Raw genomic sequence first — 27,190 nt, 5'->3', positions numbered from 1 at the left:
GGAAGAAGACTGAACAAGTACAATTTGTTTTGAAGGGTTGCCAGTAGAAAACCTTTTCTGTCTAAAAGAAACAAGAAAGCTGGTCACCTGGACTGATTTTTTTTAACAATATTTAAGTATTGAGTATAATTGTTAGCTTTTTCTTCGCTTTCTGGTTCAACTCATCCCAAACCATCTCAAATGTATTTGGATTGGGTGATTGCCCTCCTTTTGTACAAATAGCTCATATATGATCTAGGTATGTGTTTGGGGGTCATTGTCCTGTCACCGCACAATGCTGGTTAAGTGTGCCCGCAGTCACACAGGGTCATGAGTAAAGTAAACCTCCCCCGCCACACCTCCCTGTGTATATTCTTTGCAGCAGAAATACCTCTTGGTCGTCCTTTTCTAGGACAAGCTAGTTTCATCATAGCGTTTGATAGTTTTGGCGACTTCACTTGGTGATACGTTCTTGCAGTTTTTTTTTTTTTTTTTTTTTTTTTTGTTCTCCAAACTTCAGGGACCCCCCCGACCAACCTGGAGAGTGAGCTTAATTCACCAAAAAGCATTAATAGTGCTCCTGCAACTACTTTACAAATATTCCATATTGTGTGTTAGTACTCTTCATCTTTCTGCCCAAGACAACTGATGTCTAAAGTACTTTAAGAAGGCAAGAAATGTCCAAAAAATTCACTTTTCACAAGGCACACGTAAATTGAAAACCATTACAGTTAATTACCTCACAGATCTGATGAGAGAATGCAATGAGTGTGCTAAGCTCTCATCAATGCTAAATGTAGCCACTGTTGACAATCTAAAATATAAAGCATGAATTTTTTTTTTAACACCTTTTGTGGTTTACTCCATAATTCCGTATGTGTTCCTTCATAGTTTGGATGTCTTCAGTATTAATTTACAAAGTACAATGGAGAAAAAAAAAAAAAAAACCTTGAAGGTGCGTCAATTTTCTTGACTGGTAATGTAAATGCATACAGTGCATGCAATGCATATAATATTAGTCATATTTTGTCAGTGTACAATGTAATAAACTGATATTAGTGTCCTTGACCAAGAATGGATTTGCATTGTATGATGATAGGCTATTGTTTAAAACATCATATATACGTTACCCTAAACCCTTTGGCATTTTGACTTCTTTGTTTTGTAGGTGGTATGGGCAAGAAAAAGACTATAATGTCCTGGTCATGGATCTCCTGGGGCCCAGTCTAGAGGACCTCTTTAACTTCTGTTCCCGCAGATTTACAATGAAAACTGTCCTTATGCTTGCAGATCAGGTAAGCTGCAACATAAAAAGTATCCCCCTTTCCTCAAAATATTATTCAGTGTACAGGTGCTAAAATGTTGGAATTTAGTGCTATTTATTTATTCATTAATTTGTTTGTTTATAAATAATTTCTCATCAGTTTTACTTCAAGCCTGGTTTTGGATTAGATAGCATTTAAATTAAATTAAGGTTACAAAATAGACACACAGGTGTTATCTGTTCTGTGACTTCTAACACAGGCGGTAACACGTCTAAACAGTGTGCTCAATGTGTAGTTGGATTAATGTTATCTGCTTCTGTTTTTAAAACACAGCAGTAGATTCTAAATGTATTTCTCACTTTCCATCTTTTCAAATTTTTATTACAGGTTTTTTCTTTTTTTTTTTCAGTCTGCAGAGACCATGAGCAAAACTTTTCAACTATTTTTTTTTTATTTTGAGGTGGTTACTAAAGTAAAGTTGAAGTGGTTCTAGAAGCAAATTTTATTGAGCTAATTAGCCTGGCACTCGGGGAGGGATGTGAGGCGCTTCCACCAAAGGTGGCTCTAAGCCAATCATGGGCGCCTGTGAGTGGACACAAGTGAAGGGAGTGGGTAGAGCCACCCATTGAGTGTTTCAATGCTCTCAATGGTGCGTGAGCAAGTAGTTTGGTTAATGCGGTTGGCTGGCATCACGGGGTTTGGAGAAAAAAAAAAAATTTTGGTCTTTGTCCTTTTATTGACTGGTAGTCTTGATGGGGGAGTGCCCTACTAAATTAGGGAGAAAATCTGGAAAAATATTTTTTTAAATGGATACATTTTCATGATAGAATATGGTGTTTTTTTGCTAATTTTAATTTTGTTATTTTGGAATAACTCAAAATTGTGTACCTTTGAAAATGTCTTTGCAATAAATCGTATGGGATAAATTGGCTTAAGGCCTACCTTAGCATTTAGAATGGTGTAGTAAGAATCCTATAAATCGTTATTAAATAGGCGTTTATATCGTTCTATTGTCAAGTTTATCATGTCTGAGAAGTAATTCAGTATTGTATTATTTTTTTATGTAGCTTTTTAACTCGTACTGTAATGGAAAAATTAAAGCGTTTGGATTGTGTTGTCACAACTGTGCAACATGTTTACAATTTATAAAGATGATAAAGGAACACAATTTATCACAAACAAGTTTGCACAGATACTATGAACATTGTTGCGTCAACACTGTTACATAAACTTGGCTTAGCCATGGATCTTGGTGATTTATAAATTGGACCTACATTATTGAGCTGTGCTTTTGTTTAAAAATGTGGATGTCAAATGTTTATTTATATAATTCTTAAAATTGCAATTCATATGTTGTATGTGTATAGTAGAACCATGGATTGCGAGTAACTTGGTCTGTAAATGTTTTGCAAGATGAGCAATTTTTTAAAATAAAATTTAACTTGATAAACAAGCGTGGTCTTGATATACGAATAGTACGCATGCGCTTTGTCAGCCGAGCATCACATGATCACAACTGAGCCAATGGTTTTTCTCTCTTATGCACTGCTTTTTGTTTACTTAAACGCTTACTTACTCCATCAAACCCACACTTGGGTTGTGGTCAAATTGTATTTCCTGATGTGCTCAATATCACAACACTGGCTGGAATTCAGAGAGCAATTGTAAGCCCTTTGTTTTTGTACATTATGACAACCTGTTTCTGTTTGAATCCTTTAAATGCTTTGTGTCCGCTCAATGCGTGTGTGTGTCAAACACCTATGCAGTTTTACTCGTGGTGAGCTGGGCATCAGGCACCGTGAGTGGCTGCCTGCGGGCTTCCACAAGGACTGGAAAATTTTTATACTTTTTTTGCGCGGAAAGATTGAAAACGTATTCACTACCAAAACTTGCGGTGAATTGTGATATTAAACTGTCTTCGCTTGTTGCGTTTATGATGACATAAGTTGATTATGCATCTGTTATTTTTATTAGCATATGGTAAATGTCTCCTCACATTTAGCTAAAAACTAAAATACTGTCTGATCAGAGACGTGCAGTTCTAATTGGGCTATAACTTAAAGTATTAGATACTTGAACCTGCTGTGTTGATTCGAGCTGTTACACATGGTCTCTGGGAACAGAGCGAAAGCTACAGAGGAATATACTGGAAGATAATAATAAACCAATAAACAATAAGCAAAAATCCCTTTGACAATAGTAAATTCTACACTGTAAACTATTTATTTAATAACAAACTACCGAATACTGTTACATTTTACCTTATGATGATAAAAAAAGAATAATATAAACTAACGCACGTGATGTTCTGTAGTTGTCGGAGTGTCCAAACTGCATAATTGCTACTTAATCTACTATTGTTATTTTATTCATGTTTAACAACTTTTTACTTTATTTATATTAAAATTGGGACAGGTGATATATATATATATATATATATATATATATATATATATATTTTTTTTTTTTTTTTTTTTTTTTTTTTTTTTTTTTTAATGCAAGCGAGTTGAAAGTACTGTGCCGACAACACTTTTTTTTTTTTTTTTTCAAGTGCAATCAATGTTTTTTGTTGGAAGAAAAAAAACAGAGAGAAAGAATTGTGATTCACATTTTGTCAAGAATCGTGCAGCCCTAGTGTGTGCACATGTAAAGCAAAAGCAGTGTCATTAGACAGGTTCCTTGTTAAAGAAAGCAGAGATTCCCTTAGTGCTCGCAAGAGTGGTATTAGAGAGGTTCCATGATGCTTGCACCTGCGCACGTACACTAATGGAATGACTGCTGTAAAGTATAAATACAACAAATTAAACTGCACTTTACCTTTTAAAAGAATTGCCACAGAGCTGTGTTTCCACTAGAGAGAGAGAGAGAGAGAAAGTGTGTGTGTGTGTAAGAGAGAAAGCGAGGAGAGGAGGGGAAAAGGCAAGAGGAGGCTGTATGTGTTAAGGGCACAGTGTCCAATTACAAAGTGCAGGCTGATGCAAAGAGGGAGCGAGACGCTTAACACGCACGCATGTGTCTGCATTTGTAAAAAAAATAGTATGTGCACATCATACACACGCACACAAGCACAAAATAAAATGTTTTCCACACACACACACGTGATCAGTGTTAAAGTAAACAGTACATGCGTGCACGGATGTTGATTATACCAGTGAGAGACGCAAACCAAGATCCAGCAGGGGAGATAGTTACCTACAATACTTCAGTGCAAGAGAGCGAAAAAACGTTGGCTCAGTTGTGATCACGTGACGCTCGGCATTAAAACAAGAAGCGCATGCGTGGTGCATGATGCTCGGTACTCGTAAACCAAAACCTGGTCGTTTTTCAAGTCAAAATTACACAAATTACATTACTCACAATCGGAGGTTCCACTGTACTATTATATTATGTAATATTAAAAGAGAACTAATTGCCCTGAGCTCTCTGAAAGGTGAGGGACAGGGGACACTCTAGCAATTACACCAAAGGGTGCTATAAGCCAATCACGGGTGCCTGTGTGTGCACACAAGTGGAAGAAGCAGAGTGGCAGTGGTGGGTCTGGGGTTAAGGCACAGAGTTACTGATCTGCTCCAGGGGTGCTGTTTAATGACTGACCCTGCGCTCTGACCCCATCTATGCTGGGATATGTGAAGAAATAACTTTACTGTGTAGTAATGTACAGTCGTGGCCAAAAGTTTTGAGAATGACACAAATATTAGTTTTTACAAAGTTTGCTGCTAAACTGCTTTTAGATCTTTTTTTCAGTTGTTTCTGTGATGTACTGAAATATAATTACAAGCACTTTATACGTTTTAAAGGCTTTTATTGACAATTATATGACATTTATGCAAAGAGTCAGTATTTGCGGTGTTGGCCCTTCTTTTTCAGGACCTCTGCAATTCAACTGGGAATGCTCTGTCAACTTCTGGGCCAAATCACTACTGATAGCAACCCATTCTTTCATAATCACTTCTTGGAGTTAGTCATAATTAGTGTTTTTTTGTTTGTCCACCTGCCTCTTGAGGATTGACCACAAGTTCTCAATGGGATTAAGATCTGGGAACTTTCTAGGCCATGGATACAAAATTTCAATATTTTGGTCCCCGAACCACTTAGTTATCACTTTTGCCTTATGCCACAGAGCTCCATCGTGTTGGAAATTGCATTGTTCTTCACCAAACTATTGTTGGATTGTTGGAAGAATTTGCTGTTTGGTTTTTTGGTACCATTCTTTATTCATGGCTGTGTTTTTGGGCAAAATTGTGAGTGAGCCCATTCCTTTGGATGAAAAGCAACCCCACACATGAATGGTCTCAGGATGCTTTACTGTTGGCATGACAGGACTGATGGTAGCGCTCACTTTTTCTTCTCCGGACAAGCTTTTTTCCAGATGCCTCAAACAATCGGAAAGAGGCTTCATCGGAGAATATGACCTTGCCCCAATCCTCAGCAGTCCATTCACCATACTTTCTGCAAAAGATCAATCTGTCCCTGATGTTTTTTTTTTTTGGAGAGAAGTGGCTTCTTTGCCGCCCTTCTTGACATCAGGCCATCTCCCAAAAGTCTACACCTCACTGTGCGTGCAGATGTGCTCATTCCTGAGCAAGCTCTGCACTGGTGGCACTCCGATCCCGCAGCTGAATCCTCTTTAGGAGACGATCCTGGCGCTTGCTGGACTATCTTGGACGCCCTGAAGCCTTCTTAACAAGAATTAAACCTCTTTCTCTGAAGTTCTTAATGATCCTATAAATTGTTGATTTAGGTGCAATCTTAGTAGCCACAATATCCTTGCCTGTGAAGCCATTTTTATGCAACGCAATGTTTCTTTTCTGGTCACCATAATTAACAATGGAAGAACAATAATTTCAAGCATCACCCTCCTTTTAACATGTCAAGTCTGCTATTCTAACCCAATCAGCCTGACATAATGATCTCCAGCCTTGTGCTCGTCAACATTCTCGTCTGAGTTAACAAGATGAAATGCTTTTTTTTTTTTTCTGAAATGATCTCAGCAGGTCCTTTAATGACAGCAATGAAATGCAGTGGAAAGGTTTTTTGGGTATTAAGTTTATTTTTATGGCAAAGAAGGACTATGCAATTCAATTTGGAGTATATGCAAATTGCTATTATAAAAACTTAAGCAGCAACTTTTCCAATATTTATCAAATTCTCAAAACTTTTGACCATGACTGTATGTGTCACAAATAAAGGCTTAACTTAACCTGTTGTTTCTGTATAGGACAAATCGTGTGCAAACTTAATTAAATGGTTTTACATAGAACAAAATATAAGCCTAAGTAAACATTTTAACAAAAGTAATTTGTTTGCGCACAACTTTTATTGATTTATTTTTTAAAGGATGTTTAACCTTTGCATGAAAATGCCCTGCTCCCTTTTTGTGTCACAAAGGTAATTTAGTATTCTCAACACTGCATTATATTTATCAAAGCATTTTAATCTTTCTAGATGATCAGCAGAATCGAATATGTACACACAAAAAACTTCATCCACAGAGATATCAAGCCAGACAACTTTTTAATGGGCATTGGCCGGCACTGTAATAAGGTAAGTGTTTACTGTCTTAAGAGAGACACTTACATTTTTGGAAAATGATTTTCATGCACACTAACTTATATTTCTAAGTGTATTTTTTTTATTATTTTTTTTTTTTGCGCGCTTGTAACTTGTTTTAACATGTACAGGTTTTTAGTAGCCATTAATGTATTATGCATGTCTTACACAAATTCTTGGTAATTAAGTTGCTCAGGTATGTGCAGTAGTACCATGTGAAATATGTGCTCGGATTCAGTTAAGGAAGGTGTTGTAGGAGTGTCAGATAGTGCCAGACAACGCTTACATACAATTAATTGTGTGTGTCTGTGTATATGTGTGTGTATGTGTGTGTGTATATATATATATATATATATATATATATATATATATAATGAAAAAAAAGTGTGTGTGTATATATATATATATATATATATATATATATATATATATATATATATGTATATGTAATGAAAAAAAAAGTGTGTATATATAAAGAAAAAAATTTCTTTGTGTAAAAAAATATATATATTAATCATCTTATTAGGCAAATACATACCTCAGACAAACAAAATATTACTTTTTTTTTCACTATGCGATTATTTCTTAACCCCCCAGCTCCCTCAAAAAAAAAAAAAAACTTTTAGCAGTAAAAACTTATAAAATAATTTGTTTTTATTAGAGGATTTGTGAGTCATTCTCCTTTACAACATTGCTTCAGTTCATTGAGGTCACAAATTACCTGTAAAGTCCTGTAGCTCCAAGACAAGCCCAAAACATCTCTTCACCTAATTTACTGCTTGATAGTGTTTGAGATGCTGCTGCTGAAATGCTTTTTTTTTTTTAGGTGTGTGTGTTGAGAATTAAGGCCGAACAACTCCACTTCGTTCCAGAGCACATTCTTCCAGAAACCTTGTGCTTTTAGATGCAGTTTTGCAAACCTCAGTTGTGCCTATTTATTTATTTATTTTTAGATAGAAGAGATTTCTCCTGGCAACCCTTCTAAGCAAACCATACTTGTTTGGTTGTCAAGTTGTAATGGGCATTCAAAATTTATCCATTTATTTTTAATAAATAATGGCACACTGAAAAAAAATTGTCTGAGCTTGTGTTTGCCTTATACCAAAACAAGACGATCAGATTGTTTTTACACAAAAAAATATAGAATGAAGAGAGGGAACTATCTTTGAACATGTGCGCACACTTGGGTGTACATGTCTATGTAATTATATGTAAAGTAAAATATTTCAAGCCTTTTGTGTTTACAGCTCATGAAAATCAAATTCCAATATTTCAAAATATTTGATTTATTTATAGTATGAGTAAATTACTAGCTTCTGACAACAGGTTTGCAGACGAGAAACCTCCAACCCAACAATACAGGGGAGTTGAAAGCAAATATGATCAACCTGATCTTCAGTAGCATCTCAGCAGCACCACAGGCTGATTTCCTTCATGCCATGTTGCACTTATGCCATAATTTGTGCTTAAATAAATAACCAGAAATTTTTAACATTTGTTTTGCAAATAATTTTTAAGTGATCTTAGGAAATATTGAGATGCTACATTTTTGATTTTCACAAGCTATAAGCTGTAATCATTTAATTCAAAACACCTTGAAATGTAATTCATTTGATCTTACATTCATATGAATATAAATGTGTGTTCATCTTAGTTCTTACTTCTTAAGAAACTGTTTGCTATAAGTAACCAGTGGAATAAAATATTTATTAAATATGGATGGTGACTGCATTTTGCCCAGGGTGTGTGGGTGTGTATGTGCGTGTGTAAAATATGCAGAAAAGATTTCCTAACGTTGCCTGACTGTTTACTGTTTGAAATTGTTTGTGCCCTTGCAGACAGGCAACATTTGGCCAATTTAAAGCATGGTGTGAATTAAACAAATTAAAAGTGTATGATCAAAAGGTTCCAGTGACGAACATAATGGTGGTCCTTTTTACTAAACTTTAAGTTAGCAATGATTTTACCAGGACAATGTTCTCTGAAATGAATGTTTTATACCAGTGTGTGTCTTTGTTAATTCTGGCCTAAGTTTTATTTATGTTTGCGCTTAACCCTAAACTTTATCAGGCACTACATTTTGTCATTGTGAGATATTTTCAAAGATGGGGTGATATGATTTGCAATATAGCAATCCCATCTCCTGTTTCTGAATAATAATAATAATAATGATAATAATAATCCTTACTCTTCTTCTTGTTATTTATTTATTTATTTTCTTCCCGAGTCATGTTGCTTTTGGTGCACCACATTGTTCGTTATCAAATTTGACCAAAGTTAGTAGTCTTGCTTGTTCCGTTGAGGCACATGTAGTTGCTGGAGTTTGTATACTTTTATTTGTAGAAAGATTTTATTACACAATTATACAGCCAACTTATTTCAGAATATACAGAAATCTGATTCGCTAAGCAGGAGCAACCTAAGAATTTTTTGAATAAATCTCACTGAAAACTGCATGCACCGTTGGGAGGCGTTTGGGAGAAGTTGGATGAATATGTTGAGCATTTACCCTGTTCTGGCATACATGTTTTGTTTCTTACCGAAATAACACTTATTGTTTTTATATTTCATTTAATTTTTTTTTTGTTTGGATTATTACATGTCTCTTTTACTGGATATTAAAAATATATGCTAGGGTCAGTAGAATCGTCCTGCAATTTTAGCTGAACTAAAATCAATTCGTTCAGTCAGGTTAAAGCAAATGTATTAATGTTTACACATAACTGCTAAACATTAACCCACCTTTCCTGCACATTTAAATTATTTAAGTACAGAAGTTTTCTACCCTCTTCCTTACTGAAGGTATTGGTTCTTATATTTCTTGCACTTTTTTTTTAAATGATGAGAATTTTTTTTATATTTTTTTTTTGTCATGTTCAATTGAAAAAAAAAAAAATGACCACAGCAATTGCTTTTGTAATGGTAGTTGTCTGAGCTTGATTTGTTCTCATCTTTAGATCCACTGAGCTTCCCCTAATAATTCTTGGTGTAGTTTAGCTTTACAAGGTCAGTGCAAAACAATTATGCTTGGAAAATTTGTTAAATATTTAGTTTGTAGTTAAAAATTTAGTTTTGTTCTCTTGCGGGCTTATGTGTATTTATTTCTTATTTAAACGAAGTCCGTGCGCCATGTGTTTTTATTGTTACGCAGTTTTGCTGTCTCTTGTTCCGGTTTTCTAGGTTAATGGTTCATGTCTAAGCCTTGCTGGTTCATAAAGGATGGGAATAGGCTCCCCGTCTGTTCTTTTTCTTAGCCTTGTTGTTGCCTGTCTGCGTTGGCCATGTGGGGTTGTCCGCAATACTGTTTGATGTACTGCACCCTCTATTGTCTGTTTAGTGTTTAGAATCTCCAGTGGGGAAGAGGAAAAGAAGCTTGGCTGTTAGTTCTTCTCAGGACCCATCTTTCTCAGGATTAAACCAGGTCTGAAACTACAAACGCCTAATAATGCTGCCTATATATATATTTATATATACGGTGTAAAACAGCAGTGAGTACACCCCTGTGCAATATCATTTAAATGTCAAAAGATTAAAATTTGCCTTTTTTTTTTTTTTTTTTTTTTTAGTTGGAAAGTAGGGTATCGCCTCTATGTAAAATTAGTTTAGTTATACTGTTGTACAAATTCAAATCAGCAAAGTCGGTAAAACGTTTATTGCTAAGATTTACAACTTTTTTTTTTTTTTTATCGGCAGACTAAATCCCTCTCAGTATAGAGGATACCAGTGTTGGACAAATTTCCAGAGAGATGATCTAGCATTCTTCAGAAAGAATATTTTATTTGCTTTTGGCTGCAGGGATTGTTAGTTCTTTTTCTTTTTTGGCAAAATTTACTAGATTCCTTCCTAGAGTTATAGTCGTATGGCAACAAATTAAAGAAATGGATAAAGTACATAAGGTCTGTTATTGGTTTTGAGTACGACAACATACTTGGCCAAGTCATGGCGTTTTTTTTTTTTTTTTTTTTTTTTTCTTCTCTTTTTAAGAAACTTTTGCCTGTTGCTCAGGGTGCTTTGTACCATTCTCATGCTTGAGCATTTCGCTTCTGCCAAGCTTCTGGAACCAGGAAGTCTTATTGTCAGACAGTATTTTAAAATATTCACAGGCGTTTGTAATCCCATCTATGAATGTCAGCACACTTTTATGCCACTCCATGTCATCGCTCTTAGTCTTTGTGCTTTTTGTTGGAACTATGCAATTGTTGTGGCAGTCTTGGTATACCCAAACATGCTGGACCTCAATTGAGCTGACCACGTTTATATTGTATACATCTAACAAAAAAAATGTGCTCCTAATATTTGTCAGCCTTTTTTTTTTTTTTTTTTTTTTTTTTTTAACACTGAGCTGTTATTGAAGCTTTTAGTTCCATTGATAACCTCTGGGCTTAAAGCATTTTGGCATCTGTTTTTAGATTGTGACTGTAGCTCACTGTCTGTGGTATAATTTTGATAAATTGTACTATGGCTTGTTCCATATCTTTTTTTTAATTACATATCTGCCTTTTTTCCTCTTGTTGAGCCATGACTGATATGCAGATAAAAATAAATGTATTTTTACATTGAATTTACGATAAATTTAAGGAATGTTCTGGTGATCTCAGGACATATGACACTTTATAGCTAGGCAAACTGGATGTCTGCGGGGTACTGTTTGTGTAAGAGTTAAACTTGTGTGTCAGTGATCACAGGTGTAATCACTTGTTGTTGCATTGAGTTTTTACTTTGGGTACTGAATTTACAATGGCTTTTTAAAAGACTAATTTATGCTGATGAAGTCATATAGATCTGTTGCAGTTAATATTGTACAGGGGTGTACTCACTTCTGTTGTATACTTGTTAATGTATGTGCATATGTGTGTACAATTCATCTAAAAAAATAGACTTGTTGAATTTTTGTTTTGTAAATTAATTTAAAAGACAACTTCTATGTTCTAGACTCTTTACATTTAAAGCGAAATATTTTGAGCCTTTTTCATTTCAAGGTTATGGTTTACAGGCTCTACAGTTAAATATTAGATTTTTTTTTTCTTCAATTTTAGTGAATTTCTATTTGTTTGGTTTAGTTCGGTGCATGCAACAACAGTCATGGAGAAGAATGCTGATTTGACTGTAGTCCAGAAGTTGATCAAAAACCTGAACAAATAGGGTAATTCACAGAAGTTTATTTCTGAACATGCTGGATCTTTGCATAGATTTGTAAGCTTATTTATGGATGTTTGGCTGGAAAGGGAAAATATGAGATGAAAAGGTGCACAATGAAAAAGGAATAATTACAGCCTTAAGAAGATTGTCAAAAAGGCCAAGTCAAGAACTTGGGTGAGCTTCACATGGAGCCACATCAAACACACAGAAATGGGCTGTAATTGTTGCTTTTTTAGTATCAAGCACTTCCTCGGCCAGAGACAATGTCAGAAGCTTCTTATCTGGACTAAGGAAGCAAAGAATAGAAACATCCAAAAAGTGATCCAAAGTCATCTTTATAGATCAAGTTTTTGCTTTTTATTTGTAAATCAAGGGCCAAGATTCTTTAAGGAGAGGGAGAGGCACAGAATCCAAGTTGCCTAATGTTCAGTGTGACGTTTTTACAGTTAGTGATGGTTAAGGATACTATGTCGTCTGTTGGTGTTGGTCCACTGAGTTTTAACAAATCTTATGTCATGATTGACATCTACCAAGAGATTTTAGAGCACTTTGTTTGTCTGACCCAAAAATAAAGATGGGGTTAAAGGCTTCAAAGCAACCTGGTCTGCAATAATGCCTTAGCAGTGCCACAGGCTGATCTGCATCAATGCAGCATGGCATGGATGCGTAATTCATGTGGAAGAAGTGCTGACTAAGTATTATGTGCATAAATCACATACTTTTCAGAAGTTAAACATGTCTGTATTGTAATTTTTTTTTGATTGGTCTTTGGAAAAATCTAATTTTTTTTAAGGTGCTGGATTTTTGATTTATGATTTCTAAGCTGTAATACAATTAAAACAAAAAAGGCTTTGTGTGTAATCAATCAAAAATGAGTCTCATTTTTAAAATTGAATTACAAAGCTTTTTAAGAATTTTTTTTATTGAAATTAATTTTATATACATGTGTGTACACAGCAAGTCGGCACTGACAGTTGTTAAATCTATTATCTTTAAAACACATCAGCCATAATGGACACCTTTGCATTTTTTTTTTTCCCCTTGTTTTTTCAACATTGTCCATTACTATTGAAGACCACTAAACTATAAAATAAGACGTATCGAACAAATTGTCGTAAACAAAGTGTTATACAACCCAGAATATGTTTAGCTTTAAGATTTTGGCATACTCGTGGCATTCTTTCATCAGATTCGTAAGGTAGTCATTTAGAATAGTTTTCAATTCACAGATGTGCCTTTTCAAGACTTAATTTGTGACTTTTTTTTTGTTTTCTTAATGTGCTTCAGACCACTCCATTGTCTTCTGAAAAGGAAGGGTGGGCACAGAGTCAATAGGCCTGTTAGTGCTGCTACAGCTATAGCACAAATTCTTATTATGGCAAGAAACACAAGTAAAGACAAGACAGTCTATTACTACTTTAGGAAATATTAGGTATAGTAATATAATATAGGTATTTCAGTCTGAATAATCCTAATAATATTAATTGTGCTCCCAAGTGTAGTCATCAAAGCCATTAAACTCTATGATGAAACTGGCTCTTGTGAGGGCTTTCCAAGGAAAGTACGATAAGTTAATTGGAATGACCAGCCTAAGAAACTGTCACTTTACAGCACCTCAGAATGGAGCCCGCATAGATGCTTCTCGAAGTTCAAGCTGCAGACATATTTTAACATCGATTGTTCTGAGGAGACTGTGAGTCAAAGACGCTGTTACTTCGGATGACCAACAAATCAACAAAAGAAGAGACTTGCTTGGGCCAACAAACACAAGGAATGGACATTTAGAAAACCTTCCTTTCGTCTCATTAGTTGTCATTTTTGGCTCTTACCACCATGCCCTTGTTCGAGACACGGGTGAACGGATGGTTCCTGAATGTGTGGTTCTTACTGTTAAGCATGGAGGAGGAGACTTGATGGTGTAAGATGGTGTGGGGTTCTTTTGTTGGTGACTTCAAAATTGTGGGCACACTTAACCAACATGGCTACTACAGCATTTTGCAGTGACATTCCCTTCCATCTGGTTTTTACTTGGTGATCCCAACAGGACAATGACCGCAAACAGATCTATAGGTTATGAAAGCTATTTGTCCAAGAAGGAGAGTGATTGAGCGCTGCGTCAGATGACCCTGCCTACACAATCACCTGATCTAAATCTTGAGATATTTTTGGGACAAATTAGATGAGAGCGAAAAAGAAAAAGCAGCCAACAAGTACTCAACACCTCTGGGAATTCATTCAAGATTCTTGAGTAGGCTAACTGAAAGAAAGCACTGAGGTCATCGAAGCAAAAGGTGGCGGCTTTGGAAAATCGATAATATTAAAAAAACTACACCATTCTTTATCACAATTTCAATATCATTGTTCATTTACGATGATAAAAACAATCATTTAATTAGAAGGTATGTCCAAACCTTTGTCATGCATGGTACATATTATTTTGTCACCAAAATGCTTTTTACCTGTTAAGAGATGCACTCCACTTAGCATCTAAAGGTGTGCTGTGGTATCTTGCAGAAAAAGGGAGTAGTAGATCCTCTAAGTCATGTAAATTACACACAAAACCCATAAGTAGCCTTGGCATCTCCAGCAAGCTGCTGTGAATGTTTTTTTTGTTTTGTTTTTTTTTATAGGGAAAAAAAAAACTGCTTATGATTACCAATACATTAGACTCCTACCAAATACACAGCTGAAATGTGAAAATATTCTTACATGACATAATTAAGTCCTTGATTATGATGTCTTTTAAATCTTAAAATGTTTTTTAGGAATTCTCTTAAACTAATTAGACTGATGTAATCAAATTTTTTCAACTACACACACTTTAATAAAAAATATAAAAAAATCTTAATCTTGCTACTAAGCAATCAAGTGAAAGCTTGCCAGATGAAAAAGTGGTTTCCACAAGCTGTAAACCATTATGCCTCAAAAACAGGGAAACTAAAGTATGCAGTTTGTCCAAATTTGCTGTCTGTGAGCGAAGTATACCATGTTATTTCATGTTGAGGGGGCATATATGGTGCCAAAGAACAAGTTACTTTGTGTGTTTATTATCTGCCTACTGAAAGAAAAGAAGCTGGCTAAATTTAGAATTGTACAGCCAGATGTTTAACAACTCATTGCAGATGACCTAAAGCATACTTGAAGAGCAACTCAATGTTCAAGACAAAGTCGAATGTCTGCAATGACCAAGTCACACGACCTTAATTAAAGTGAGAATGCATTGCTAAAGGTCACAATAAATGGCAAAATGCTCACCATTGTTGATTTACAAATAACTTGCAACAATTTATGATTATTTTTTTCTAATTTTTGGAGCAGCTTGTACAGTTGAAGTCACACATTTAAATACAACTTGGCTAAATGCCGGGAAAACTCTTGTTTATTTGTTTGTTTTTAAATCCTGGTAAACATTCTTTGTCTTAGGTCAGTTAGGGTCACTATTTTAAGAATGTAAAATGTCAGAGTAATAGAGAGAATTTTTTTTTTTTTGGTTTTAATTTTTTATTCACATTCCCAGTGGGTTAGAAGTTTACACAGTATTTGGTAGCATTGCCTGTGTCAAACGAGCTTCTTACAATTACTATTGTCAGAATGGAAATTTTATCCTATTCTGACAATTGTAACTGAGTTAGTTTTATTGGCCTCCAATCCCACACGATTTTTTAATTCTGCCCTCAAATTTGCTATGGCTTGAGGTAAGGGCTATGTGAATGCCACTCCAGTGTTAATGCACTTGGCTTATTATGACCAAGCTTTAACTTCTGGGTTGAATTACTATAGCCACTTGATCATTGTTCCTAATTTTGCCACCTATCTATCACAACATTATGCTGCCACCCCCATACTTTACAGTAGGGATGGTGTTATTTGGCTTGCAAGCCTTCATTTATTTTTTTTCCCTCAATATATAGCAATGGTCAACATGAGAAAAATATTCAGTTTTTGTTTCATCAGACCATTTGATGAAACAAAGCGGACATTTCTCCCAAAATTGAGATCTGCGTTTAGCCGCAAACCATAGTGTGCCTTTCTTAAGGCCAGTTTTTGAGCAATGGCCTCTTCCTTGCTGAACACTTTGGCTACACATTTTTACTTTGTAGATAATTTTGTACCTCTAGTGTCATCACAAGGTCCTTTGCTCTGGGTTATTTGTATTTTCTCTAGGAGACGGTACACATCTACTTCCTGAGTGGTATGATAAGTGTGTGGTCCCATGGTGTTTATACTTGCATAGTGTTTATACAATAAATGATCTTAGTACCTTAAGGCGTACATGTTGTGTGTGTACATACACATATATACAGTAAAACCTCGGATTGCGAGTAACGCGGTTTGCGAGCAAAGATGTTTAATAAATTTTGACTTGGAAAACGAACAAGTCTTGGTTTACAAGTACCGAATATCATGTATCACGCATGTGCTTCTTGTTTTGACACTACGTGTCACATGATCACAACTGAGCCAACATTTTCTCTCTCTTGCGCTGAGGAATTGTGGGTAATTGTCTCCCCTGCTGGGTCTTAGTGCTTGTCTCTTACTGGTAGAATCAACATCCGTGCATGCGTGTACTGTTTACTATAAAACTGTGACCGTGTGTGGAAAGCACATTTTATTATGTGTGTGTACAGCGCACGTGTAAAGCAAGTCTCAAACTAAAGATCCATTTTTTTTCTCTCTCTATCAGCCTGCTCTTTGTGTCTGTGTGCGCGCAGTCATTGGACACCCTGCCACACACAGATCCTTTCTACTTTTGCCTTTGCATACACACATACTTTCTCTCTGCTCTATTGCAATTCTTTTCAAAAGTAAAGTGCAGGTTAATTTTGTTTTATTTTTACTTTACAGCAGTGGTTTCGTTAGTGTGTCCCACAATTGAGTGTCAGATTTCTTGTTAATTTTTTTCGATAAAGCAGTGTTTGTTGCATGTACGGTGGTGGAGGAAGTGCAATAGACAAACATTTTCCTGTGGAATGATACTGAATGATGCAGCTAATTAAAATTAGTTTCATTTGAAATGTCCAAATAGACTTCATGGATTTTTTTTGACCCCAAGCTTTTACAGATTTAGAATATATCGGAATGCTGTAAAGTTATTGCAGGGTGATTCCATCTCATGGGTTCCACCACATGATCACATATTTTGCAAATTTCTTTCACCAATTGTTGGTATTGCCATGAAAATACCCCCCTCCCAATTTTTTTGTCTCAACTCCCACTCGTAAAAAAATGGCAGCCTTCTTGATTTTTGGTCTCGACACGCTTCGAGACATGCCACGCCCCTTCCTTGATAACTTACTTGCTATATGTCATATGGAGATGAAACTGGGTATTTATGTAATTTTTATGTAGATTCAGATTCTGCAATCAGAATTTGGCTATCTCCTGTGGTTATGGAGATATTTCTAAAAAATCATTTTTGGGGTACCCCTTTTCGACCCCCCAGAACCCAAGGTCTGCATGTATATATGTTACTCAAAAAAATAGGGGTTACTTCACATCACCTCATCTTGAAAATAAATAAAAACCAGGGGTGTGTTATGCCGTTTTATAGAAATCATAAAAAATTAATTGTCCAGGTTTTGCAACATTTTATGATTTGACACAGAAATGTACTGCAATATCTGTAGAATACTTAATGCATACTCATAAAATCTGCTGCTTTCAAAGTAAAAGTTACCCTTAAATTCTTCTGTAATGCATATCTAGTCAAAGACTGATAATGACGTTATTCATCTCTCTACACTGAAAGGACTAATCACAGGTTTTTTTTCATTACCCTGGGTATCTGATTCTGGAAGAACAAAGCTCACAAAAATGAGTTCATGGAATAAGACAAAAAGGTACATGTACGAGACCTGTTAAGTTGCAGTGACACAAATAATATCAACTAGGAAAGGCATGCACTTTGTAGCTACCAAAGTCATTTTGATAGGAAATGCCTCCACAAATTTGTAAAAAAATTTATAATTCTTGAACTGGCTGGCTGCACCATCTGAGAAGTAATGCACATAATTTAAATTTGGTAGAAAAACTTTCAGTGGATTCATGAGAACCTTAATAAACTTGTGAACAATAGCATTGTGTTCCCTTTCATTACTGACAACACAAACTTTTGCAACTTAGTGAACCATCGTTTTCACTACCATCCCTATAGTAAACCACGAAGGGTTGCAGAATCACCTGGGATGTATACCAATGAAAGCCTTGGACAGCATCCTGACAAATAAGAATAGCATTCGGCAAAATCCATGAGGATAACAGCCTCCTTTCCAATGGGAAGTTTCTCTTTCAGTTCTTTCAAATAAGCAGCTTGGGCCTTGGCTGTATAGTGATGAGCTGTGCAGGAGTCACATTTTTCACAAAGTCTCATAATAAAATCCACTGCTTGAACTGAACAATGTCATCTGGGTCCAAATCAGCATTTTCAAATATACCATCAAGATTAGGGCTGGGCCATATTATACCTTTTACGGTAATACCGGTACAATGTTGGGCAATGATAAGAAAATGAAATATCGCGATAAAATATGGGTAAAACATGCATGTGCAGTGCCTTTGTTTCCAAACGCTTATGGCGGAAAATGCATGGCGGCGGCGGAGAATAAGAAGGGCGAAAGCGGATCGTTGAATGAAACAGATGAACCAGAATTGGTTTGTAAAAATTGTGCAACTTCAGTGGTGTGGAATTAGCACACCTTTAGATTCTATAACGGACTATATGTTGCACAGAACAGACAAGCTTTGCCATAAAGTCTTTGTAATCAGATTGTGATTAAGATAACAAACTACATTGGAAAGCTTCAGTTAACAAATTAACATAAATGAAATACACTCACCTGCTTTTGTTTTTCTGCACTTAATTAGTACCAAGATGATGATGATGCCATCACCAAGTTCCTTGAGTGCGAGGTCACTCATGGAGTTGGTTGGAGAATTCAACTTTCTGATCAGTATGAACCTGAATGGTTCAGTTACAGGATACTGTTTGACGGTGATACATGTATCTTACATGTACCACCATAAAATGACACATTTACTGGTAGATAAGGCCTATTGTGTAGATCCATGTACATTCTCTGTATATAAAATGTGTATCAAATCGTAAAACATTTGCAAAACCTGCACAATAAATTTTTTTATGATTTCTATAAAACAGGGCATAACACACCCCTGGTTTTTATTTATTTTCAAGGTGATGTGAAGTAACCCTCATTTTTTTTTGAGTAACATATATACATTGCAGACCTTGGGTTCTGGGGGGTCAAAAATGGGTACCCCCAATTTTTTTTTTTCAGAAATATCTTTATAACCACAAGAGAGAGCCAAATTCTGATTGCAGAATCTAAATCTACATAAAAAATTACATAAATATACCCAGTTTCATCTCCATATGACGTATAGCAAGTGAGTTATCAAGGAAAAGAGGATTTCAAAAAGGGGCGTGGCATGTCTTGAAGCACTCTGAGGCCAAAAATTAAGATGGCTACCATTTTTTTTTTAACAAGTGGAAGTTGGACAAAAAAAATTAGGGGGTTTTAATTTTCATTGCAATACCAACAATTGGTGAAAAAAATCAGCAAAATCTGAAGTGATGGTGGAAAATTTCTTTCATTGGTTGATTTGAGATGGAATTACTCTGCAATATGTGAAAAACATGTATTTGTAACGCAAGAAAAAAGGAGGCAGTCACTTGTTTGTCAATTATTCTGGTGCTGGGAGGTGTGTTAAAACCTGATATAAAGAGTAGCCAGGTTTGTACTTTGTGCATTCAGAAACTGTGGCAACATAATAGCATTTGCATATGCTCAGTTGCTGTGTAAATTTGTCTTTCAGGTTTCCAAGTCAAACTGTAAAATGTTTAGTTTGTTGCATGTACAACTTGCTAAATAAGCACTGCTCATCTAAAAAAAAAAAATAAAAAAAAAGGTATTTTTATGACCTGTATTAAATCAAAATAAAGGCTGCTTTTTTGTAAAGCTTACATTAAGAGATTTATCAGTTCATATTAATTTACTTTAAATAGTCAGGAATTGAGGTTAGAGGAGCGGTGTAAAAATGCAAGGCATCCAAACATACTTAATAAAAAACACAAAATAATACAAGTAGGCCTTGACCTTCAGATGAAGCTCAATGAAAATTTAAGATGACTTTTAAAATTAAGTCTTGCAGGTTAGGTTGCGGAATTAAAGACGCTTTGTCAAGAAAAATAAGTTGAAAATGTTCACAAATCAATAGTTGCTAACAGCATTACAACCTTGCTGTGTATTTATTTATTTTTTTAAATTTTTTTTTTATTCAGATTTAGTCTAGGTTTAATGTTGGTTAATACTTTTATTTTAAACAAAGTCAAAAGACATTGTGAATTTAAAGTGTGTATATTAAATTAAAGCATCTTATTTCCCCTTACACTATGTTAATGAATTGACTGGAACACGCAGATTTTATTAATTTAAAGTTCTGGTACATGGTGATCTAATGCAAATATTAGAATAAAATGATGAGCAAGATGAGCAACATTTTATGATAATTTTTAACTTGATAAGTGAGCAAGGACTTGACATACAAGTAGTTAGCATGTGCTTTGTCTGCTGAGCATCACTTGATCACAGCTGAGCCAATGGTTTTTCCTCTCTTGTGCTGTAGGATTATGGATAATCTGCTCTAATGCTCAGTCTTACTGCCTGTGCGTCACTCGTATAGTTAACATCCATGTTCATGTACTGTTTACTGTTACACAACATTGTGGCTATGTGTGTGCGTGTAAAGCATTTTATGCTCGCAGTCCAAGGTTTAACTGTACATTGTTTTTACATGCTTTTGAAAAACATTGTTTATATCCCCTGTGAGTATTGCTTTACTGAAACACTTTGACTTGGCATTTTGTGTATTATCCTTCTTTTATTTAATTTGGAGTTGATTTAATGCGCAGTTTTTGTTTAATCATTGTACATGTTCCCTAAGACTTTACAAGTCCCAAAACTACCTACAGTGTCTCTTGTTCATATTTAAAGAGGCAAGTGAAATAGGAGTTCATGTTCAGGGGTTTGTTTAACATCATTGTTCTTATTGTTTCTTTGCAGTTGTTCCTCATTGACTTTGGTCTGGCCAAAAAATACCGGGACAACAGGACACGACAGCACATACCCTACAGAGAAGACAAAAACCTCACAGGCACAGCACGCTATGCTAGTATCAATGCACACTTGGGAATAGAACAGAGGTGCGAAGACACTACACACTCACTCAGATCCGTATTTTTAAAAGACATGGTTGTACCGTGTTTTAATTAGCATTTGTAGTCATTAAAAAAGTAAGGTAAAATTTTCAGTTTAAATGAGATTAGTACTATGCATGCTGTTTAGCAATTGTACAATGATGGTCTAAATGAGAATATAGTGTCAGAGAGTATTGATTAGGAAACATTATTGACATAAATCTTTACAAGGTTCATATGGTCATAAAAATCATGGAACTTTCAGACCTGCAAAACTTCTGGAAAAATTCATGTTTTTTTAAAAGCATGTTTAAAAACATTTTGGATTGAGACTTGGTGTTTCAATAACAATTGCCTGAGCATGTGTGTGTAATGAGCTATGTATATTTATAAAAATATAAATGTATATTTAAGTAATGAAGGGTTGGCCTGTGTTTTGCTTATGCAATGCCGGGCCAAAAAAAAGTTACACATTTGTAACTTTTCATTGTGGAACTTCCGCTTTAGTTTTTCCATCCCTTTGTTTCCATTGGTAAATTTATGAAATGTCACAGCATTAATTTCTCTCTAAAATCTTTTATTGATGGAGGGAGGGAAAGGGGGAGTAGACTGCTTTGTAATGACTTCTCCAGCACATCTCATAGATTCTCAAAGGGGGTTGAAATCTGGACTCTGTAATTGCATATGTGAAAATGTCTCATGCTCCCTCAAGCACCTGTTCACATTTAAAGCACCTGAAGTTCACAATTTGAGCCAGATCAGTCCTTACCCGTCATCTGGCAGGCTTGTAGAATGGGCACTAGTCATAATGGGTTCTTTAATTCATTTATTTCCTTTCTTAATTTGACACAATTGATTTAACACAATTATTCATAGACTTTGAAGACATGCTTTTATTGCATTAAAAACGTTGCCCAAGAACAGACATTTAGAATGGTTTGCAATGGATCACAAAACTCTCAATTCAAAATTGTGTGGCTTTTGAGTCATAGACCGAATAATTTTTCAGATCATCAAATGTGTTGTGAGCACATCCAGTCTCAGGTCATTATCAGTTACAAAGTAACGCGTTAGAGTACTTGGATTACTTTTTTGCTGTGACAAATAATCTAACGCGTTAGGTCCGCCATTAAGTACTGTTATTTTGTTATTTTTCAAAAATTTAATCCATTATTTAGACAATTTATGTAATCCATGAGCCAGACAGCAGTCATTCCCAACCTTTTATTGTGTGTATGAGTGTGTGATTGATAGTTGTCCTACAAGCCCCACCTCGATAACCACCCCCCTGTTAAACCGCAATCTGTGAGATAGTGGTATAACTATGCGAGGACCGACACGGAGAAAGATGGAAACCAAATCACAGCGGCAAAACTCGCGGTGAATCTTAAAGAACTGTACTTGCGGCCACCGCTTGAAACCACGTAGGTGAGAGAAGGGGTATTAGTAGTTAACAGCTTATGGGCTAAACTTCGCAGAGTGATGATGGTAGAATAATTATAAAGGTTTTGATTAAAACATGCATGAGGAATCACAAAGGAGTTTTATTTTCTGCAATGGAAAATACTCTATTTTATCTAGTTACCTTTATCAGAAAGTAACGCTGTAATGTAACTGATTACTTTTTAAAGACAGTATTTTTTTTATGTAATTAGTTGCTTTAAAAAGTAACGTCCCCCAGCACTATCAGATAATGAAGTATGGCAGAAAGACTGTACCTCTCCTTCTATTCATACAGATTACATAAACTGGGAATATTTTTCAGTGTAACTTGCTTTATTTAATAGTAGACACTTTAAGCTTTCTATAGAAATCAAATTAAAATTTTATTTGTCACATACAGAGTCATACACAGTATGATATGCAGTAAAATGCATTATTTCTTATGCGATGTGTCAAGTATTCGCTGAGTTTCAGTTTATTTTAGTGACGTGTTTCAGAAAGCTGTTTACAGAGACCAAGACTGCTGAAAGCACACCCTGTTTTTCATTTTACAACAGCACAATGTTTTGATATTGTGAGTGTGCAGTACATAAACTGATGTATTACACTTGTGTGTGAGATCAGTAATAACCATGCATTAAGTCCTTTTTATGGTTACCAGAAAAAAATACGGCCTGCAGTACCGCAGACACCTAAGAGTTATTTGAATTTGTAAAAATAATTAAACCTGTAAAGGCTATTGATGCATAAAACATGCATCAATTTAGTGACCTAATCTATGTTCACAATGAATACAGTATGTCCTACCCAACAAAGTATCTTGGGTGGGCCAAGCAGACTCTGTACTGCTTATTGTCCATGCCGCTTTTAGCTAGGTTTGATGTAAGGGATTTAACTCTCCTTCACTCAAAACGATGTCAATATGAGCAGCTTTATTTCAGTTATTATATACACATGTACAGCCACATTCCAGCCATTCATGGTCAACCAATTATTCAACCCTGGACACAAACAGGAAAAAAGAAGCACTTTGTGTGGATTCATGCAACAAGTCATTTTTTCAGGGAAAGCTTTTTACATGCATTTAAGAATATTTATGTGAAAATATTGAATTTTCCATTTCTGTTGGACACAGGCATGTATCAGCACCTCGCTCCCTCCAAACAATTAGCATTTAATTATGTCTGAATACAGTAGAGTCATTTACGTAAATCTTGCATGTGAATGGATCGCTATGCACAGTGTGTGTGTGTGCGTGTGCAGGCGAGAATCTGATGTACATCTGTTTATTTTTAACATAAATTTAATAACAAACATTTATTTGCCTTTTATATTACCTTTTTGGGACAAAATTTCAATATAGAAATTCAATATAGTTTTATTTACAAAAACACATTTAAAGAGGGGGAGAAAAGTAATAGGATAACCCTTTGGGGTCGAAAATCAAGCCGTGTTGCAGTGGTGTTTTGGGGCCCTCTCACTTCTTGAGCACCTGATCAATTGTCTTTTAACTAATTTGAACTTCTTTGACAAAGTAATCACTTTCACCACCACCCCCATTTCAATATTTTTTCAATACCGGTGCCAAATCGATACTTTTAAAACGGTACCGGTGCCAAAACGGTGCCTGAACCGATACTTTACAAAAGCCACAAAATGATGGTGGCTCACTCTAGAATACATTTTTATTAAACAAAACATTTAATGCTTAAAATTGAACAATATATTAAAAACATAAGCCACCTAACCCTACTACAATAACTAAACCGCTTCAGATTTTAGCAATTCTTTTGCAGAAATTTCACCATATTTGCCTTTTCTGGCAAAATACACCATATTTCCTGACTTACTGCATGCCCTGCACAGGACATGCACAGCCTTCTTTGCAATTATAAATGGGGTCACTGTTGTAGTACTACAAGCAAAACAGCATTTTATAATTAACATTACATTACCCTACCACTAACCTGCAAAAAGGCTGCTGTCGTCATCATAATCGGTGGACTTCTTTTTGCTATGGTTGGGATGACTGGGTGCTGGGGTTCACCCACACTGATAGTGCCAGCTGTTGTCTGCAGGCTGTTAAACACGGTGCCTCCATCTGCTTTTAAGTTTATTCCATGTGCTCTCAAATGTTGCATTAGATTCAACGCGTTATCCCCTTTACACGCAACTGCTGTAAACATTTGCTGCACGTCGCGGTGTCGGAATCCTTTCTTGAGAAATATGGTCACACTTTTGACCATTTAGTTTTAGGCATTTTAACGAAAGTTTAATTCAACAAGCTAAGATAGCGGTAGACCACCTGCTCCCGTCAGAGCGAGTGGATCGTTCGAATGGTATCATTTCCTAATGATTCGTACTTAATTTTTTTTTATTTAATCTAATAAACAAGTAATCTACAAAAATATAGAAGTCCAGAGAACACATATTTCAATAGACAGTTCAGGCATTTAAGTGGCACCGAAATGACGCAACGAAAGTCACGTTCTGTTTCGGTCCGGTACATACAAGTTATATAGGTTTTCAGTACCCAACCCTAGCCCTATTGCTCTGATATTTTCCCCCCTTCCAGTCAACTTTCCATGAATATGCTTTTTACAGCCCTCTATGAATAGCTAGCTATGACATGTGGCTTACCCTCCTTGTTACAGAATGCCGTCAAGTCAGCAGTCCTCCCGGTGATTATGGTGCATGTGCTAATCTAAACTGAGATACTTGGTATTTATAGTTTACTCAAGCTTAAATATTTTAGTACTAATACTAGGTTTTGAGTTTTATTTATTATTTTTTTTTTATCCTTTGCAAACCCTTCATATTTAGCAGCTTTCTGGGCCGTCTTGGCTGTGCCACATGTGATGATCGATTTAGCAATTTCCAGATTATAGGGTAAAAATAAAAGAAAATCTAAAATCAATATACTCAGCAGTACAGAAATGCTTCAGTTGTTTACTACTAGGTATGGATTTTCAGAATTTAGCTCGTCTTTTGAAAAATATTTGAATATTGCGTTAATTCTAAGATAATTATTTAATCACAGTGGATAGTTATTTAGTTAGTTTGAACGCGTTTTCTGCCAGCAAGCAGATATGCCCCCAAAACTGCTTGATTTAAATTTGGTGTAATTAATTCTCGATAAATGTTGGTCACTGGCCAAACAAATAAATCCTTACCACACCAAACACTTGAGTGCTTTCCAAAAGCTTTGCACCCAAGCTCATGGACGCACATTGCCACAGCCACCAAATTGTACTTTAAGTTGATACATGGTGGAGTCAAGAGAGTTTACATATTTATATTTATGTATCCTTATATATATATTTTATTTTTCCCCCTTTGTTTCTGGCTGTTTTGGGGATTAAAGCTAAACATGAAATGTTTCTTCCCATTCTGTCCATTAGCACAGGATAGCACTCTCTTGCAGTTCCAGGAGAACAATGATGTTTCTCATTTGCTGTGTGTGGACTGCATGTTGTATGCCCGTGTGCACAAAACAGGCTTTGATATTGCTTATTTATCAATTACTGCACCTTTAACTAATTAGAAATTTATCAAAGTTTGTAGATTTTAAAGATTTTATGTATTTTATCACGTGTTTATATAGGTCTGTTTATGTTTTGCTAAAATAACTCAGTCAAAAAATGTTTAAACTGTGGTTATGGTTCTCTGGGCTTTCTAGCCTACAGACACATACTAGCTGTACTTGAAAACGCAACTTTTAAAATATATATTTATGTATTCTATCCTTATATTCAATACATATTAAATACACTCATTGAATTTAATTATTTTGTTTTTACCAGTCGTCGAGATGACATGGAATCTCTAGGCTATGTGCTAATGTACTTCAACAGAACCAGTTTGCCCTGGCAGGGACTGAAGGTAAGCTAAAGACAGATGCGCTGTTTGGAGGTTAAAATAATTTTTTTCAGACTTGATGTGGGAGTTTGATTTGTGCTTGGTTAGTTTTAAAATGCACTTTAACTGCAATGACATTGTTCAGTGCAAGAGATTTTGTTTCAGGCACATTTAAAAATCCCACAAAGTTAGTATGCACACAGTTGTTTATGCACAAAAAAGGTGGTAATTGGTATAGTTTTTATTGTAACTTGTAAATTGCAAGCAAGCAGGAGTGGGCCAAGCATTTTGCGCCATTGCCACCTGGGCGCACCACACAACTTGCCCATGTCACACAATACGTAATAGTGCTGATGTCAGCTTGGGCCCCAAGTATTTGTCACGTCAACTGTGTGCGTGTGTACAATAGGCCGCAGATGCTAGGCGAAAAAGCATCATACTATGATGTTACTTAATGTGATATCACTAAACGTGTCACTCAATATAATGTCGCACAAAGTTATTAACTACTTTTTAGTACGTCCGAGTGGCGCAGTGGTAAAGTGCTTGCCCTGTCATCCGGAGATCGCTGGTTCGATCCCTGGCTGATGCTGTTACCTCTCACAGCTGGAGGTCTAAAGAGAGCTGATTGGCCGAGCTCTCTCAGAGGGAAGGGGTTTAGAGGTATTTTGTGCACCCACATTAATCACGGCTCTACAGCCAATCAGGGGCGTCTGTGAGCTTGCGCACGCGGAAGGAGCGG

The 27,190-nt window shown here is 35.7% G+C and overlaps 1 protein-coding gene across 4 annotated transcripts in view; it reads left to right on the top strand.

The window, feature by feature from the left end:
- The window catches only part of csnk1a1 (casein kinase 1, alpha 1), a 68,365-nt gene that overhangs the window by 20,188 nt on the left and 20,987 nt on the right, over positions 1-27,190 (top strand). For 3 of the 4 annotated variants that reach the window (XM_053506249.1, XM_053506247.1, XM_053506248.1), the window contains exons 3-7: positions 1,148-1,274; positions 6,690-6,788; positions 10,132-10,215; positions 21,014-21,153; positions 26,394-26,472. In XM_053506249.1, coding sequence (XP_053362224.1) covers positions 1,148-1,274; positions 6,690-6,788; positions 10,132-10,215; positions 21,014-21,153; positions 26,394-26,472 — 529 coding nt within the window. The remainder of the gene's footprint in view (positions 1-1,147; positions 1,275-6,689; positions 6,789-10,131; positions 10,216-21,013; positions 21,154-26,393; positions 26,473-27,190) is intronic. The other variant, XM_053506250.1, reaches the window with a different exon arrangement.

This window comes from Clarias gariepinus, chromosome 10 (assembly GCF_024256425.1).
Source record: "Clarias gariepinus isolate MV-2021 ecotype Netherlands chromosome 10, CGAR_prim_01v2, whole genome shotgun sequence".
NCBI classification, from domain to species: Eukaryota; Metazoa; Chordata; class Actinopteri; order Siluriformes; family Clariidae; genus Clarias; species Clarias gariepinus.
This window is presented reverse-complemented; position numbering and strand designations above follow the sequence as displayed.